Source organism: Xiphophorus couchianus, chromosome 13 (genome assembly GCF_001444195.1).
Source record: "Xiphophorus couchianus chromosome 13, X_couchianus-1.0, whole genome shotgun sequence".
Classification (NCBI taxonomy): Eukaryota; Metazoa; Chordata; class Actinopteri; order Cyprinodontiformes; family Poeciliidae; genus Xiphophorus; species Xiphophorus couchianus.
The window spans coordinates 4,343,923-4,363,604 of NC_040240.1; the positions used below are offsets into that span (position 1 = coordinate 4,343,923).

Genomic DNA, 19,682 nt, shown 5'->3' on the forward strand with positions numbered 1-19,682 from the left:
TTGGCCTTTGACAGAGTCTTTTTCAGATGTGCTTAATTATATTTTGCTAAATGGGAGAAGGTGGAGGATGACACCTGAAATCTAACAGAGGAATCTGTTTTTTAATGGTCATTTACATCTTTGCATTATTTATATGGCACATTAAGGGTGCTGTGGAATACCTGAGGTGAACTTTTGTAGGTGTCATAGGGGATGCAAAACTGAGTTTGTAGTATAAACCAAACTGGGTTACTTATGACACATAACCACGCAATCTTAGTTTTACAGGGTTTTCCCCAGAAGACATACTAAGCCTGGTGGTAGGAGTGCCAGGCCAGTCCACCAGCGGCCCAACACGTCTTTGTGTTAAAAAATGTCAAAAGTTACAAGAATGTGGAGGTGCATGAGCAAGCGTCATAATTTGGAAATAACAGGCCAACAGGCAGGTGCAGGGTCGGAGCAATTGGTTAGCGCACAGTTCAATGCATCAACTATAACACCTATTTGTTTGGAGTGTTTAACTATTAAGATTAATATATGTATATATAGTTAGCATGTTCTCCCTGAGCATTCGTGGGTTCTCTCCAGGTACTCCCTTTTCATCCCAAAATCCAAAAACATGACTGTTGGGTTAAGAAAAATGTAGGTTTAGATAATAGATGGATGGATGGAAGGAAACTATTTATTCAGCATTTTTTGGTTTCAGGCCAAATTTGATGTGTTTCAATGGATAGAATAAATGTGTTTATTGCCAAGCTGTATCATGTGCATCAATTTGAAAGGAAGGGTGGAATCTCTAAGACACTAAAGCAGTGACCCAATATATCAGATCACCTCAAGAGTTTGGCAGTAACAGCTGTTGTCTGTCTGAATGCTAATGAAGGCTGAGGGTGGCCAAAGTTGGCCTCCAGCATATGGGCTGTGACAAGGTTATATTGCAATGAATGTTGGCCAGGCCTGGAAACACGAGGCTGGTTTATGAGGCTGCATCTGCAGGCACTGTGTATCAATATAACAATCCCCCACAACACACACCCACTCTCAGATAAACACACACACGGCTATGTTTGCACGGCTATCTTTGTGGGGACTTTCCATTGACTTCCATTCATTTCTACAGCCTAAACCTTACCCTTATCCTAACCCTAACCATTACATACCTAACCCTAACCAAAACTCAATTCACACCTTAATCCTAAATCTGACCCCTGACCCAAAAACAGCGTTTCCCCGTGTGGGGACCAGGCTTCGGTCCCCACAAGGAGCAGTGTGTCCCCACAATGTAGTATGTGTCAGGAAAATGGTCCCCACAAGGTATTAGAAACAAACGCCCACACACACACACACGCACATAATTACACACAGACAGACCTCCACTTCCAGCCATTCCAGGGCATCCTGTGGAACCAAACACATAAATTAGACCGGAGCTCCAGAGAGCCAATGACAGCAGGTGTTCAGACACGCATGCGAAGCTACTGGCGCCGTGTCAGAGGAAAGGCTGACGTTGGATTTCTGATGAATGAAGTTCAGGTAACGGCGGACGATGACTGTGATGATGTCAGAGAAGGCTGATGGAGCCTAATGATGATTTTACAGTGCCTGTCTGATGTGAAGCGGGTGTCAAAAATAATGGTGATAACATGAAGATGCGCACTCTACCTAGACAATAGGATGAACAGAGCACACGTACAGCTGTCACGATGAATAATCACTGCAGGTTGGTCACTTTACAGCATACGCAAGATTTATTAGACATGTGAACTCAATGGGCATTGATTGCAGAGGAATCTATTCCATCAAGTTTATTTTTGTTGCTTTCAACTTTAAAAGCAGGAGTTTCTCCCATTGGAGCAAATCTTTTTAACTCTATATAACAACCCAACAGCAAGCCCCTCTGAAATCCACAGTAGATTTCAGAACTAGGTTGAGTTTTCTCTCCCTTTTCAGCCTACTTAAGATGATAGCATAACAGAAGCAGGCCTATCACAGATCTTTTGTCTCAAAACTTAATTTAGCACACAATAACATCCTGAAGAGCATGCTCTATGGATCTGCATGTGTTTAATATAACACGGCTTCTAGCTGACAAAAACCAACAACAACAAAAAAGAAGAAGAAGAAAAACTGAGTGTAGAACTGGTGCACACAGGACCGTGGGATACACGCAGCTCAGATGGCTGCTGCTGTTCTCCACATTTTGGAGTGATAAACTTTGCTGCTGCTGCTGCCTGGAGGCTTGAATTTAACAAGCAGACATAAAAGTGACATCAAACCGGTGATGGGATTCAAGTCTTGCTATTCCTTTCATCTTACAGAATATCGTACAGCCGCTTCTTTCCCGCGTTTGAGGAGATGAGACATGCTTGTCTGGACGTTATTGGGTTTATGTTCTTTGTGCTCTGTTTACTCCAGAAGAAAATGCACTTTCAGTTCTTTGTGCAAAGGTCCTACATAGCAGGGAGCCTAATTGCATAAAAATGCAAAAACCTCATTGTCTTTATGAAGGCTGTGCATTAACCTTTAAAAAGTATTAATACAGCTGAACTTTTTTCTCCTGCTACAGTCTAATGCAGGGGTGGGCAATCCTGGTCCTCGAGGGCCGGTGTCCTGCAGCTCTTAGATGTCTCCTTGGTCCAACACACTTGAATCCAACAGCTGAATCACCTCCTAAGTGCAGTCAAGTTCTCCAGAGTCCTGCTAATGACCTCATTATTTGACTCAGGTGTGTTGAAGTAGAGACGCATCTAAAAGTTGCAGGAGACCGGCCCTCGAGGCCTGGAGTTGCCCACCCCTGGTCTAATGTGTCCCCTGCTTCGCTCGTGGGAAAGCAGCAAAGCAGCTCTGGTGTGTTTTTTCCATTGTTGAAATGATGAGTTGAAACTGTATTCCCTGAGATTTTACATTAAACAGTTTCCTCTGACTAATCTGTGCTTCTCGGTGAATGACACAATGTGGACTCTTTGCTTTTTAGGTGATTTCTGAAGGTAATTGTTTGCACTGTCTTTTCTTTAGTGTTTGAGGAAAAAAGGGAACTGAAAGAACCCTGAGAACTTTATTTTCCTTACACTTTACAATAATTATAACCTTGTATCTATCCCCAATGGTGGGGACTGCTAGCTAAAAAAACAATAAGCTAGCTCTCATAGCTAGCTTGCACTTGCTAGCTATGGGAGCTAGCAAGTGCAAGCTCCCATAGCTTGCACTTGCTATGGGAGCAAGTATTCTCCTATATACTTGTTCTGAACTGCTATATTCAGTCCAGAACTGATATTCTGAACTGAATATCGGTTCAGAATATCAGCTGAACCGATATTCAGATGATATTCTGAATATCAACTGAATATCGGTTTTGATATTCAACTGAGAGTGTACAAAGCAGCTAAGTAAATTAGCGCTTTAGGATTTACCCAGAAAAACTAATTAAGGGGAAGCTAAGTTTGCTAAACGGCTTCAAAGTTAGCAACGGTGCTAAATGAAAAAAATTGCTCTGCTATTAACGCATTAGCAGAAGTGTGCCCACCACTGCAACTCACAAAAAGGTCTTGTAAAACAAATTGAACTGTGTAGTTGTAATGCCACAAAATGTGAAATACATAAAATATTTAGTTGATTGTATTAATTTGCCAGTATTTGGGCTTCCTGCCTCGTCACATTAGGGTTTGTTTTGTTTTTTTAGTCCTCACCAGGTATGGCATCTGTACCTTTCTCTGTGGAGAAAGAGATATTTCCTGGCTGTTTCTGCCTGTGCAGACTTTTATCAAACTTACAGAGAGTTGGAGCTCCCTTTGAGGAAAGACTGTTAAATAATGCAGGTGGTTAAGTAAGCTTGTCGGGACGAATTGTAAAAAAGCCCCTGGTTCAGTGAGCCAAAGCCTGTTATGGGACCGCGTGACTCTCAACCCTCCAGAGAGCTGCTTGCACACACAGGGCGAACACAGAACGTGGCAGGGAACGTGTGGGCGCATGTGTGCTGCGTGGAACCCAATGAAGCCAGGTGCTTGTGTCCGGTGTATGCTTTCCATTGGTGTGTAGATCCAGCTACCACGCCACATCCTCAGCACATCACAGAATGATCTCTGAAGGATCTGATCTGTGCTGCACAGATCTTTCTGACAGGAGGCGGTCCGACTAGGAAGAGGATGGCCTCAACACACATAAGTTAGTCTGGAGGTGACAAGTGCAATTGACTGAAGATGTGACAAAAACTGAATTAACACTTTTCTATTCTCCAGAGTTCCACTCATTATGTAGCCCAGGACTGCCCTCTGCTGGCTGTACAAGAGGCATTGAAAGTAAAAAAAAAAAAAACATCAATAAAGTAGAAATGATCTCCAGAATGTGCAGAGACTGTTTCCATGTGGGTAATCAGTTTCTTAGCCTTGCCATCTCCCATTTTAATCTTTTCAGCATGAAAGTACATTTAGCTCTCTCCACTTCCCTTCCAAGATGAGTCAATGGCAGAAGTTGAAGGCTTACGTTCTTCTGCAGTGCCTCTTCATTTCAGAGGATGAGGGAAAAGGCTTTCCCCCTGAACTACCCTGTTAAGGACAAATTCTCTTGGCAGAGAATTCCTCCTTCAGCGCCTACCTCCGATGTCCTCTTTCTGGAGACGCGAGGGCCAGATGTCGAGGGAGCCAGGTTCAGTTCTACACTTACCCGATGGCATGAGGAGGTCCCAGAAAGTGAGTGGTCTTCTTCACTTTCTAGAGGCTCTTTATGGTTCCTGAGTTTGGGAGGAATGGTCTGCACAAACCGAAGATGTGGTGGAAGGTCCTTCTCATGTTCATCAACTTCCTTGTCCTCATAGCTCGTGGTATTAAAACCAGATACCTCACTGGATGACTTAAGAAAATCCCCAGATGACGAAAGAGAACAAACTTTTTTTTTTTACCCCTCCAGGGGTCTTTTTGTGGGCTCTAGAGTCCCTTTTTACAAAGTAGGCTGACAGGAAAGGGGGGAAGACATGCGGTAAACGTCGCCGGGTCCGGGAGTCGAACCCACGACAGCCGCGTCGAGGACTTGAGGCCTCCAAATGTGGGTCTCGCTAACCACTACGCCGTCACGCCCCAAACATTTGATTTCTCTGACGATGACTCCTCATCAACACTGAGCTCTCCTTCATCCTCAGAAGCCCTTAAGCTCATCCTGGAGGTCGTGGTTCCATTGGAGTCTGAAGTTGGAAAGATCTCGACTAGGCGAAGATGTTGTGGAAGGCAATCCTTATTATCATCCTCTTCTTCCTCAGAGTAAATGGCATCAGACTCAAGAGACCTCACTGGAAACTTCAAGAGAGCGATCATATGCCAACTCCACCGCCTCAAAATCCTCAACCTCACAACATCCTCATTCTCAGTCTCTACCTCGACCTCATCACCATCCTTATCCAGATTTGCGTAGTTTTAGTCAATAAGACCAATGCTGTGTAAGTTGTGGTTATTCATTAATAAACTGAGTTCTGACATTTCAAAGTTTGATGATAATAGTTTGAAGCAAATCTCTGCTCTTTGGCTTCATATCATTCGTAATAAACACATGCAGCCATTTTGTATAACAGTTTGAGAACATCTATCTTCAAAACTGAAGGAGTTAAATAAGCTGAAGCACAAAGGGGTTACAATCATCCTCTATCTCTCCTGTTTTCAAGTCAAAGGGTTGAGGGGTCATTGCTGTTAAAGAAGGAAATGCTTTCATCAGGTCAAGTCAAAAGTCTTGACTCTTTTCCAAGTTTCAGGAATCACGTCCACTCACTCCCCTGTGAGGTTTTGACCAACAATTTCAATGTAAACACCACATAGCTTTAGCCCGCCTGCAACAAACTGATTCAGATCAAAGCTAAACCTTTTTAGTGAGAGCCTAATATTTAAATGACTGATGTTGTCTGATCCTTTAACCCTTTTTTTGACATATTGTGCCATGAATCAGTAACAGTACTGTTCCAGTTCAAAATCAAGGTGGTGGATGCTTACAACAGATGCTGAGTGATACACACAGAATGTCTTCCAGACTATAATTGTTTGGCGCCATTTAGTGGTCAGCGAAAAGGTTCCTAAAATCAGAAGTGTTGAAAACAGTTTTACTGCATCAATCCGGGCTGTCATGTGCACACGCCTTTACCTTTCAGCATGTTGGGTGATTCACGCAGTCTGCAGCTGTGGAGCGTCGGTTTATTAAGCGATCAGCTTCAGTTCTTTCACATTCATGACAGACACATTACCAGCTGCTAATGCTGAAAACATTAGCATTGGAGTCAAATGTTGAAAGGCTTCCTAAAGAGTAAATCGTTTCTGAAAATGTAAATAAGTTTGTAATTGAGCTTTCTCGGTGGCTTTATATGTTGGATGTATGACCAAATCTTAACAGTGATTAAAATGTGGTGAATTGAAAACTTGAGACTTTATTGCTTTGTGCTCACAATTTGTTTAATTGCGATTAGATGCAGATCATTTTACAAATGTTTTCCTGTACAAAGCTGGTTGATTAAGTTAGGAGTTTTAAGTTTCATTCCCACCCTGATACAATATGTTGTCATTATCATCATAAAAGGGCAGTACAGCTGTGAAAGAGTTCAGCTGATATCATTTACATTTGATTACCTTAATGCCGTTAAAGACCGCCAGGTGACTATTGAGAAAAGCATGAATGATTTTCAACTTGGAATTGTTTCTTAAAATGTAAATAAAACAAAATATTTTTCTTCTTCTAAGAACACTCCCCCTCAGTTCATTCTCATCTTTGTAGAGACCCCCCATGTCATTTCCAATTAGAAACAAGTTTCTTGGGTAAATACAAATAACTTTAAAATTTATGTTAACAGTCAAAGAATGTGAAAAAGCCTTGTGCTTTCAATTAATACATTTTATTCCTGTACAAAGATGGTTGATTAAAAAAAACATTCCTTAAGACGATCATTCAACATGAATTTTCATTGCATCAGTGAGAAATATAGGCATACTACAATATGCAAAGTACATAAATAAATAGAATAAAATTTCAGATTATACACAGAAGAATATATGTTGGCAAAGGAAGGCCAAAACTACACAATAAATCCATGAAGGAAGTGAATAACAACTGAAAACAGTAATTACCTTGCTGGCGTTAAGGTTTGTCGTGTGATTTTCAGGTTAAACTTTCCTACTTTATGCATTTAACAAAAACTCTGCAACTACACAATGTAACCAAAGCACATACATATTACATCTGCGGCCGGGAATACTGATTAGGTGAACAAATGCTGCGTCATATAACGATTATGCACAAAGACGTAGTGTTAATATTGCTTTGGTGCACAGATGCAGCAGACTGAGCACGACAAAGGAAGAACTGCACATGGTAAAAGTGCATAAGCGAGGATCATGCTTGTTCCCTTGTGCGCTCACTGTCGCCTCTTGGTAAATCTTGCATTACGATAAAGTAAGGAAAGTTTCTTCCCCTCCTTCGCTGCTGTGCTGAGATATCAGAAACCAAAGGGATCGTCCTTGTGTGCGCTGAAACAGTGGTGAGTGTTTCTGTCCGTGCTGCCCCAGTCAGGTTTGGTGAGCCAGTCTTGGGGCATCACCCCAATGTCCAAGACCTTGGGGTTAGTACGCGATGCTGCCAGTCTGAGTCAATGTAGGGAGAAACAAAAGAGATACGAAAGTGAGTGAAAACGTCGTTAAACCTGATAAGTGTCTAAAGTTGGGCTAAAATACTACACAGAGCTACACCAGTCAATCGGCCAGATTTTAGAGTTGGACAAATGTCCGTAGATTCAATCAACAGCATGTAAAATATAGATAAGTGCTGGAGAAGTATTTTCTGTTTTATTCAAAACTGCTATCAATATCAAAGAACATGCAGCATATTTTTATGTTTTGTGTTTTAGTTTTGAGGGGGAAAATTTTTTTATTGAAGCCAGCTGGTTCCACTGGTGCATCACTAGGACTTAAGTGTTATCACTCTGTCACATAAAGATGCCAGAAAAAGTGTCTTTCTGAAATTATATTTCATTTAGATGAGTAAACCTAATCAAAGGTTCCAAAATAAAATTATTTTAAAAAATTAATTAAAAAAAGTAACACCCTCCCATACTTTATAAGCCATAAACTCTAAAGGGTTTATGGTTTAAAAGTCACTGGGTCCATTCTTGTCATAAGCTGTCCCATTACTTGATTGAATCAAGTAATTACATCAAGTAATGAGACATTACATCAAGTAATGGACATGTGAAACATGTGAAACTTGTTCAAGAGTCTTTTGCTGCATTTTCTATTTGTTGAAGTGAAAGTTCAGAGCTCTTGAATGGGTTTCTATGGAGAAGTTATGATCAACTAATAGAAAACTCTCTTAGCATCGTCACTTTGAATTAGCAAAGTGGAACTAGAAGTTAAGGGAAAGTCTGAGTAGAGTCACGACAAAAGTCAAACTGATGTCACATTTATGTCTAATGTTTTTTTTATTACAGCCATTAGCATTGTGCTCAGTAGTGAGCACACATTCAGTGGGCTGCTAATGTGCTAATAGCGGCACTAACTTTTTGTTTAGTGCTTTTCCATTATTGCTAACGTTGAACACCTAGCTTTGCCTAAATATATTTTTCCCTATAAATTATAAAGTGCTAATACACTTTACTGTTTTGCAAACTTTCAGTTGAATACATCCATCCATCCATCCATCCATTGTCTGTTCACCCTTGTCCCTAATGGGGTCGGGAGGGTTGCTGGTGCCCATCTCCAGCTACGTTCCAGGCGGGAGGCGGGGTACACCCTGGACAGGTCGCCAGTCTGTCGCAGGGCACAGTTGAATACATTTTTATATAATTTGTTGGTATAGAGGGAAATATAAGACATATCACTGACACATGGTGGGTGTCAACAAGGTTAAAATTAGCGCTTTAGCATTAGCTTCTACAAATTACTATGCTGATGTAGCGCTTTATTGTTAGCTTATGATTAGCGCTTTAGGGTCAGGACAACTAACTTTTTAGTTATCACTGCGCACCACTGGCAGTAATGATTGTTGTCAGTTACAGTTTGCCTTACTTGTTTTTCTATGAATCCATGTCAGTTATTCGCCACTAGAGGTCACTCACAAACAAACATTCAGCTGATGGAAAACAACTAGGAACAACAAGAAGATGCTAAGACTGTTATCTACAAGTTAGATAGTAACTGCACACACTCTACCACCACAAGCCATACTTTATAGTGAAGATAATGTCAGGATATCCAGATTAGCTTAAAAAAACCAACAACTTCTATTTAAAAATGAACACGTTTTATATTTTGAAACAAATGATCTCTAGAAATCCAACCTGTTTTCTACATCCTTCTTTTTTCCAGATGAATACAGTCCTGAAGAATTCTAAAATCAAACATTTTACTTTTCCAGAGTCCCCAAAATTATTGGAACTCTGGCTGACCACATTATGGGAACATTCGTTGATTAGTGTAAGTATTTATAGCAGCTGAAAAGTAGCTATGGAATACAAGAGAAACAACTTGTTACCAAAGGATGTGGAGATTTTGCCTGTATGACTTTGATGCTTTTTTTAAGGTTTTGTTGGCTCTAGTGGCCTTTATTTGAAAGTAGTTCAACAAGAAACAGGGTAATGAGAGTGGGGGAAGACATGCGGCAAATGTCTCCAGGCCGGGAATCGAACCTGCGACCACCGCCATGAGGACTAAGGCCTCAATACGCAGGTCGTGCTTTGCCCCTGCGCCGCCACAGCCCCACTCATGACTTTGATGCTTGTTAGACATTCAGTAACTGGACTTGAAATAAATCTGGTTAAGATAACCTGATTTACCTTAACCTGGATTTATTCCTGGTTTAATCTGGTTTTCCATGAAGTTGTCTCAAATAATGAGTAACAGCTATTTCCAAGACAAGGTCTAAAGCTTTCAAAGACAAAATTGGTTACAATGATGTAAATTGGTTATTTCTGCTTCATGAGGCCATTTGATGAATAGGCCGGGGAGGTGAGTCATATTTTTTCAGGAACATTTCGTGATTTGTCATGAATGGGAGGTGGAAACGCTCAAATTGATGAGAACATGAGGCCTCCTTTGAGCTTCCACTTTGTTTGGTCAGATTTGGGAGACCTGGATTGGCTGCAGACATCCATTTACTGTATAGAATAATAATGTCACAAAAGATTATATAAGAGACATTCAGGTATAAAATTATTTCTCACTGCTCCGCTTTTAGAACAGCCACTCAAAGACAGGAAGTGCTTAACAATAAAGTTCCTGCTTCTCGAGTCGGTTCACACAATGACCGCACGATATGCAGTTACATGTTAAAACCACAAACTGCAGCGGGATTTTGTGAGATATTACTAGGTGAGTTCTGACGGCAGAACTGGATGTTATTTAGGCGTATCATAGTGAAGGCACACCACACTTGTAAGATTTTTATTTGAAAAATGAATAATTTTTTTCATTCCACATTTATGAGGTCATTTGTGTTGATATGTCAAACAAAATCCTCATAAATTACGTCAAATATTTTGGACGTAATGTGACCACGTGATAAAGACATAAAATCATCTGTCTTGTTTGAAGTATGTGGACTATTTACCCATCAGAGAGGCAATAAAAGATTACAGAAGCTACTTCAAACTACTGACACACATTACTGACCTATAAACAGTTTTATTGGCTTTGGTAGTGATTAAATGAAACAGATTCCGGTTAGGTTAGTGATTAAGACTAGTCATGGTTTACTGCGATGCTCAACTTTACCTGGAAATGAACCATAGCTATCCAGAGCACAGCTGGAGACACAAACACACAGCAGATTGAGCAAAATTACCAGTTTTGTTCCCAATTTGTAGAGAAATCACAGATTTAGAGGCTGCAGCACATACAAATCACCAGTGGGTGGCACTGTGATGCCAAGCAGGATGAACGAAAACCCTGATTTGACGGGCTGAATTTGCAACAGGAATCAACACGGTTTAATTATGGATGAATAAAAATGCTCATAGCTCATATCCCACCTGGAAAAGGCTTCATCCAAACTGTCTTCCATTTCCTGGAAGAAAGAAAAAAAAAGGATATCAATGATCGGCCACGAAAGATTACGTCCAGTTTGTTATAGTTTCTATCACAGGATTATGAGCAGCAACTTCCCTGAGAAATCTCACATTTTCTTAAGCTTAAAAATAGCAAATATTTGATAACTTGTTCAGTCTGTGAAACAGAAACAAGTCAGAAAAGATCGTACCGAGGCAGGACTGTTGTTGGTCTCCGAGGGCCTGTGCTTATCCAGCTGATCGCCGCCTGTATTCCCACTACTCTCCACCAACACTTTCACACCATCCTCCAAGTCCAAAAGGATTTCTGTGGCTGCATCTGAATGAAGGAAAAATAAGCGACTGCTGTCATGTATTCAAATGTTTTAACATCTGCTTTTTAATATGCCTCACTACTGTTTTGTATTTTGTCTGTTTGGTGTAAAATTTACAGCTAATCTATCAGGACAGTAGGATACTTTTTTAATACCCAATGGCTGGAGTAGCTGTTTTGTTTGTGCAGCCTTAGACTACGCTAACTCAGCAGGTGTTGATGCTCAATTCGACATGACTGTTCAGACTGCAGATCATTTGAAAACTACGTAATTACATAGTAACTGATTGAATAGGGCTGTTTATAATTTGTAGCTGAATTATTTAGAAAATAAATCCCCTCCATACATGTTGATTTGAAAGAATCTTCAAATCAACATCTGCATAAGCTCTGCAGACAGAGCTTATGCATACTGTAGCACTTGATTAAGAAATGCTATTATTAGAACAAAATAACAAAACAAGTATTTGTTTGCATAAAAACAGTAACATTGGCATCAATGGATTCTTCTACGTCACCAGGAAAAAAAAATTAAGCTACTTGGTTTTGTACCTTAATCAATGTGCAACACTGTGCCTATACTGTGTATAGTGTAAAATTTATTTCCAGATGCTCTAACATTTAAAATAAGAGAGTGACAGAAGATTTGACTTCACTGAGAATATGTCCCAGTACTCTTTTCTCACCTGTTCCTTTCAGACTCCCCAGACTGTTGGACCTTTCTGAGTGGGAACTGCTGCTGCCCTCTCCTGCAGAACCAGACTTAACTCTCGTACCTTTCTCTACAAAAAACAAAACGCCTCACATAAAAACCATCCAGACCTACAGTCGCCATCAACCTCAAGATGTATTTAGGGGAAAAGAGAGATTAAAGTGGGCCCCACCTTCCTTCGCCACCTGCCAGAGCTCAAAGGCTACTGTGAAGGCCTGGGCGACTGTCTGGGCTACTGCCTGCGCCTGGAAAAAAAACACAAGAGAGGAGCACAGCTAATGACGCCCTGTGACAGAAAATACTAACAGAATATGACAGCACATATTCTATTCAGTGAAATCAACAGATTGGAGAACCTTGATTTACTTAACTGAAGAGGGGGAAAGAACCAGAAGTACAAATTGAATCAAATATAAGGGGAAAAAAAGTGTTAGCTTGAATTCATGGTGAAGTTTGTGTGTCAACACCAAAGCTCATGGTGTATATTGATCAACATTAAAGTTCATCTATATAATTATGATTTCTTAGTTTTATATTTTCAAGAAATTTACAGAACACTCGATGAAAAAAATTCAATAAATTTGGAATAAGGCTGTGACATAACAAAATGTGGAAAAAGTGAAGTGGTGCCAATGCTTTCCAGACACACTGCATCTGATACATAGTCAGTTTTCCTTTCATATAAGAAGTCAAAGGAAAAGTTTAATCTGAGAACAGAGTCATAGCTAAGCCCAGAATGCTTGTTTCCACTGGCATTTTGACAATTATTAATGAGCTCCAGGTGTGTGATATTGGAAGGTCTCTTTGCCATTACCCTAATCTTTAGTTCCCTCCACAGATTCAACTCAGAACTCCAGCAGGGCCACGGCCAAATCCTTACATTAAAAAAAAAAAACACATGCTGGTAAAATTAAAAGATTATTTTATTCTTAAATCTGCTAGGTTTATAATTAAGTATCAAGTAACTTGTATTCATTTAAGATATACAATCAAACAGTTGCTTTAATCACAAGTTTAATCAGCACTTGGGAGGGCAGAAGAACTACTCATGTATAGCAGGAGGGAGGTTTTCCTGAGAAATTAGTAACTCTGCGGTCAGCAATGTCTGTCCACTGGTCTGCATTCAGTTTCCATGGTAACTCACTGTTGCACTAGCTGATGGGTGCAGCAGCTTTGCTGCTTTGTTGTTTGGACAGAAGGAGAAGCTGCAAATGATCCATCATGTGATCCAAGGGACAAACATTAACATAAAAACGTAGTGATGAAGTCATTTCCTGGAATTCAGTTCTCATCTTCTGCTTTGTAAATATGTTGTGACTGGTTGATACCGTCATCTTCACGGAGTTCACATGAACTTGTTATGTGGTCTGTGGTAAATGTGAAATTGATTGTTGTTTGGAGGATGACAGATGTTTTCATTCGCCATAGTATACAGATTAATAAAAATTGGGTTACCTAGGTAACGGCACCCATGAGCTTTGGTGTTTAGGTTCTCCTCAGAGTGTATATTTGGTACCCCTTTTTTCTTTTTATGCACTTTAATCAAATCTTTAAAAAAGCTAAGAGATTTGAAAATCCAGCTGACTACAGTAAAAAAAAAAAACACTAAAGAAAAAAATGTCAATAAATAAAGACCAATGAAGACTTAACTTCTTTACAAAACTTTTTTTGTTTTTAATTAGAATATTGTCACCTTCCTAAAATGATGGCCTAACTTATTTTTGCTAAAAGTGATTTTGTTTTTCTTTGTTTTGTTTCTTTGCCTAAAATATCTTTTGGCAAAGAAGAGGTGGCATTTTTTGTTTGTTGCAAAATTCACTTTAGAATTTATTACAGGAATCTTAATAAAGTAAAATGAAAACGGAAACACAGAACCTACCACTTTTCTTTTGGAGCAGAGGTAAGCGTGGCACTCCAGCGTCCCATTGAGGGTGTTCTGAGCGATGTAAGCAAACACTTTGTCATGCAGCTTGTCCACCGTACAGTAGGATATCCTGCAGGCCGAGAGGAATGGATGGTTTAGGTCTAATAGACTTTCTGAACCTGCGCTCCATCGCTGCTTCATTATCACACCTGTATATAGAGACGCTTTCCAGGAGTTTATTGGTAGACCTGTCCAGCACCACGATGCCTTGAGGGGAAACCTTCAGGCCAACCTTCTGGGGCTTCTTCCCACTGGCTTTTGCCTGTGCAGCACAAACATAAATTTTAGATTTTAATAGCGTTTAGAATTGCATGTACAGTAGTGGGATCCAATCTTCACTGGGCAAACTGGGTTTTATTTAGGGATTAATTGACATTATCACACTGCAACCACTTCAATGTATTTATTGAGACTCATTTCCTCTGTCACATAAAGTCTCAATAAAGGGGTTATTATTAGTACTGCAAATGCAGTTACTTGCACTAATAGCAGAACTGTAGAACCGTTGGCACACTGGAATCTTAATTCTGCTGAAAATCAACAAGCAAATGGTGTTTCTACAACATCGCACGACCATCTTGCATCTATTTGTAGTCAACTTTCTTTGTCCAGAGGAAAATGAAGATAAGAAAAGCTTAGCCATCTTCAGTATTTTGGAAACAAACATTAAGCATCTATCCAGCTGAGGCCAACCGATTCACTGATACATGCTGGACCTACTCTCATCTATATCCGCAATGACTTTAAGGAATTTATTGTTCCAAATTGTTTTTTTAAGAAAATATATATTTTAATCTAATATCGGGTTAACTGGACTCACTAAACTGCCCTTAGGTCTGACTGTGTGTGTGCGCGTTGTATTTTATGACAGGGCCAGAAACCTGTTGATTAGATAAAGGGATGTGAAATGCGAATGCACACTGCATTTTTCAGACTTTGAGATGCAAGAAGAAAATTGAAAATTATTTTCCTTTGACTTCACAATCACCCACTACTTTGGACTTCTAACATAACAGTTCAATAAAGTACATTATCAGTCACAGATATCATGTTGCAGAGTATGAATATTATAACACCAACAATTTCTGAGACAAACACATAAGCAACGATGAGTAAGAAGACATTTTAAATCCCCTAAAAAGAAAAGCTGGAGCTCTTTTACACCGACCGTAGCAACGATCCTCTTCACAGCAGCCGCCGACAGTTCCTCTCCCTTGGGTTGATCCACAAGTGTCATGCCTAGGTGGCAGAGGTTAAAGGTCATCCCCTCTAAAATGGTCTCCCGGGTGTCTGTCCAGTTCTCTGGCAGCTCTACAACAAAAAAGGGTTGCTGTGTTGAATTTTTTATTTTTTTTTAATCTTAAATTGTCGAACCAAAGTGCAGTTTTTAGAATGATCTCATTTTATGTTACTGTATGAAAATACAGTTTTTCTTTAAGAAGCTGCATGTTGGAGAAAATTTAAACATCAAGTCGAAAACAGAGTGTCTGGGTCAAAGGTTCTGTGGATGCAAAGTAAATATTTCATCTCCAAAAGAAAAACAACAAACCCCCCCACCCCGACAACTTACATTTACAGAGGTAACCTGGACTTTGACATGCTGTGATAAGAGGAAATTGTCTTTATTTTCCTGAGAGCATGACGTTTCCAATTTTTTTTGGCACTATTGGCCTTTATTTGACAGCAATACGACACAAATGGGGCAAAGTAACCGAGGACAGGAGTCGAACTCGGTACATCTGCTCTAACCACTGAGGCACGCAACGCCCCAACATGACCAGTGGGGGTAAAAAAATAAAAAGATGGTGTGTTTGGTAGTTATGAAATTAAAACTGGATGAGCTGAAAGGACAGCGTGTGCCTTCATGTGGTTTCTTATCAGGTTGTGCGCGGTGCCTGGCGGCCCTGACCCCGTGTGTCTGTTTACAGAGATTTCCTCGCGGTCGGCGAAGTGGGGGAAAGGGTGGGAGGTGTTAGTGAAGATGAGATCCTTACCTCAAAATTCATCCTCCCAGAGGTTTTTTTTTTTTTTATCTCCTGTGGGACGCAGGGAATACCACACATTCGTGCAAGTCACATGTTTTAACTCAAGATTTATAGCAAGGGTCAGCAACCAGATATGTTCCACTAAACCCCGGCTTAAAATGACAAGCCGACTGATCAATGCCCCGAGTCACAGCGTCAACATGCTTTCAGACGGAGCTTAATACATTTTTTTTAACCTTATCTCTCATTTTTCTGTCTTCCAAGGGAGAAGTAATACCTTGCTTGTAATTACAGATGTTATTTTCCCTCGCTCACAGGAGCCACTGTTCGGTTTCCAAGAACCAGTTTTACAGTTTTTCGGGAAACCTCTACAGCACACCAACAGAGCAGGTACCAGGCACCGCTCAGCCTGAGAATGTGGACGACTCTGGGTTCAAAGGTCAGCTGCGAAAACCACACGTGAGGGAAGACAGCTGTGTTCACGTGCTGAACCCTTACCGTTAATAAAAGACAAGTAATCCCCACTGTATGAAACTTCAATATCGCCTCATCTTCTGTGTTGAAATGGTAATGTTTATTCTTTTGAAATATGTTGTTCAAGCCAAATCCATGATGATAACTCCACTAGATTTAACAGCTTTTCTGATCTCAAATTTAGTCTTTCTTAATGTTTCACCTTCCAGTGTGTCTTGTGACATTTCAGAGAATCTGTTACATCAAGTTTCCACAACCTGAACTCTTTTTTTTTAATTATTATTATTTTTTATTTAATATGAGAACCAAAGAGAACTTTCTGATTGGCTCTGCTACCTCGTGGAAGAAGATAGTGTGTTAAATTGTAATTGTTATATTTTTTAGGGAAGGAACCTACAGATTTGATACTAGAACCTTAAACATGTATGAACAATTTTAGATGGACTAGTTTAAAGACAAACTTCTTCTTTAGTTTGATGGTCGAAGGGCATCTGAATGATAAGATTACTTTTTGGGATACCAGGTAAATGATCAACTCTCTTAAAACATCTTACTTTAACCTTTCAAACGGCTCTTGATCAAGTTTCTCAGTATCTCGGAAGTCTTTCAAACTTTCTTTAAGTCTAGATACTTTCCTATTTACATTCTGTTTGGTACTTCACCATTTTTAGAAGAATGTTTTTTTTTATTTGCCTCTTTGCCCTATTGTTTGAATCATTCAGGCATAAAGAGGCTTCGAAACTCAAGGGACAAATCAGTGTTGTGTCTTCATACAGCAACTTAACCAAGTTTGACCAATGAAAAAAATATTTTAAAACACCAACAAGCTATTTCCAAATTAGTTAATGGATGAGTAATCTTGTGTTAGGTTTCTGCCGATTTTGTCTGTTCCTTTAAGACATGAATGTCATAAATGGTTCACCTATCTTTTCAGGCCAAACACTTTTTTTTTTTAGTTCTCCACCTTCTTTAGCATGACAAATGCGGCCATGATTGGGTACAGAAAATGTTAGAAAAGCAGGCAAAGGTCCACGGAAAAACACTAAAAGACCTCCAGAAAGTGTAGAGGATAGATGAGGAATACCTGGAGTACGCTCCAGGTACTCCAGAGTAAAAAAATACTTAGAAGTGGTTTCAAACTTTTCCACAGTGTGTATTCTTGATAATAAAAGGTGAACGTCTGAAACAAGAAGAGTTGATAATATTTTCCCCCCCCATGAGGAAACACTCCAATGTTAGGCCAATGGCAGATGAGGGACACCGACAGAAACCTTTCTGCCTCCAACATTAGAACCCTGCCTTGTTGCTGAGACAAAAGTCTCTTATTTAATTTTCTCACAATGTTATCACTTTACATCTAAATGTAAGAGGAGTTCAATCCAAGCTGTTTGCGTCCAACGCTTTGAGCAGATGTTAACAAGTGTAATCTGGAGTGAACAGAAAGGTATTCAGAACAACATCCAGTGTTCAGCTGGATGGAAGGTCTCTGTTCAACACTATGACAACAATGTTGCTGATCCAATAAGTTCCGATCGACGGGGCACACTCTTTCCGGCTCCTGTGTGTGTCTACGCTAAACACTGCATCACCAAGGAGACCACCAATGGGGGTCCTACAACTTCGGACTTCTCCTGGTCTTTGTTTTTGGGAAGGCATTGAAGGGGTTTGGTGGAAAGCCAGTCGCCTGCTGCCATCTCTCTTCTCTCTTAACTGTAGCCACTTTCACGAAACACTTTAAATCTGATATTTGACATCTTGTGGACAACTATGTGTGATTTCTGACAAAAACCTAAACGAGTTGGCAAGCGCAAGAGCGGTTGAATGTAACCCAGCCCTCTTGCATCTCAGGGTGATCACATGTGTTACTAATCATACTGGTTATCTTAATAAAGGTTTAGCTTGTGTTCCAGCCCTTTAAAACCAAAGGGTTCCAGTGCTTATTGTTTGTAGTGGCACATAGTGTTAGTTCTTTGAGTTTTCACCAAGGTTTTTATGAAGTCCCTGTATTTACACCATCATCTCCAAAAGTTCCACAGTCATCCTCAGAACAGAACCAACCGTCTTTGTCAGGTTGTTGAGCCTTTTTAGGTGCCTTGACTCAAAGAAGTACCAGTATGACCTGTCCTTCGATGTAGATGTCTTCACTGTTGCATCTATTGTCCAGTCTGTTGTCCAGATGAATGCCACGGTATTTATATTCCTCAACCACACTCACTTCTTCTGGAAATAAGGTTTGAGCTAACCCCGTTTCTCCTGAAATCTGCAATCATCTCCTTTATTTTGTGCAAATTCAAAATGATAGTTTCCACACCATGCCACAAAGCGGTCCACCAGCTCTCTGTACTCAGCTTCTTAACCATCTTAGAAACACCCAACTGCAAAGTCATTTGAGAATTTCTACAGATGACAGAAGTCGGAAGTCTGAAGTGTTCAGAGTGCAAAGTAATGGTCTCTGTGTCCCCTGTGGTGCTCCTGTGCTGCCCACCACCTGGTTAGACACACAGTCCTTCAGTCTTACAAACTGTGGTCTGTTTGTCAGCTGAGCATTGATCCAGGCGATTGTTGAGGCCTCTAATTTGGCTTCACTGGTTTTTGACAAAGTAAATCAAATCAAATATTTGATTTATATCACTACTTCACACTCATTTCACATTAACATTTTAACCCTTTACAGTTTGTAATGTTACGAGCTAGGTGGATCAGAGAGATATTATTCGTTGAATGTAATGACCCATGTAGATCATGTAAACAGACAATCTGAAAGGGACTTTGGAAAGATCTGACATGCATCAAAAACAACAACAAAAAAAGACAAGGCTACCAGGTCTCTGTTGCACTCAGAGCGCAGAAAGCCAGCTTTGACGTTTGTGAATCCGATTACTGGAAGAAAGCCTCCAAGTTATTTGGAGAACTTATCTACCATCCTCTACAACCTATGTGGCATGTGTGACTTTGCATTCCGTCTGCTTTCTATAAATATTCAAGTCAACATTCCAGATCATTCCTGAATGGAGGACCACAGCCAACTGTGACTGAGAGAGTCGAGATAACTTGTTCAGTTTGGCAGGTGTCTCCACAAAGCAGAAGGTGCAGGACAAGCTGCCGCTGAAGCCTTTCTCTGGAAAACTGGAAGGCTGATCCAGACAAGTCACAGTAAGACCTGGAAGTTTGGCTGGATGATACGGATCAGCGCCGGTGAGGAATGCCTGCCCCGCTGTCAGGGGAACACCTGTTAGTCTACACTACAATACTCCATTTTTCCTACAAGTAGGTCA

At 40.3% G+C, this 19,682-nt stretch overlaps 1 protein-coding gene across 3 annotated transcripts in view; it reads right to left on the reverse strand.

Moving 5' to 3' along the window:
• ldlrap1a (low density lipoprotein receptor adaptor protein 1a) overlaps positions 1-19,682 on the reverse strand; it is a 150,782-nt gene that overhangs the window by 129,232 nt on the left and 1,868 nt on the right. Inside the window, exons 2-10 of one of the 3 annotated variants that reach the window (XM_028036310.1) lie at positions 15,117-15,259; positions 14,098-14,210; positions 13,904-14,018; positions 12,197-12,269; positions 11,999-12,094; positions 11,191-11,318; positions 10,964-10,998; positions 10,707-10,738; positions 6,384-7,583 (exon numbers count right to left, since the gene is read on the reverse strand). In XM_028036310.1, coding sequence (XP_027892111.1) covers positions 7,537-7,583; positions 10,707-10,738; positions 10,964-10,998; positions 11,191-11,318; positions 11,999-12,094; positions 12,197-12,269; positions 13,904-14,018; positions 14,098-14,210; positions 15,117-15,259 — 782 coding nt within the window. In that variant the 3' untranslated portion in view covers positions 6,384-7,536. Of the gene's footprint in view, positions 1-6,383; positions 7,584-10,706; positions 10,739-10,963; positions 10,999-11,190; positions 11,319-11,998; positions 12,095-12,196; positions 12,270-13,903; positions 14,019-14,097; positions 14,211-15,116; positions 15,260-19,682 lie in introns of those variants that run through there. The other 2 variants (XM_028036308.1, XR_003597905.1) reach the window with 2 other exon arrangements.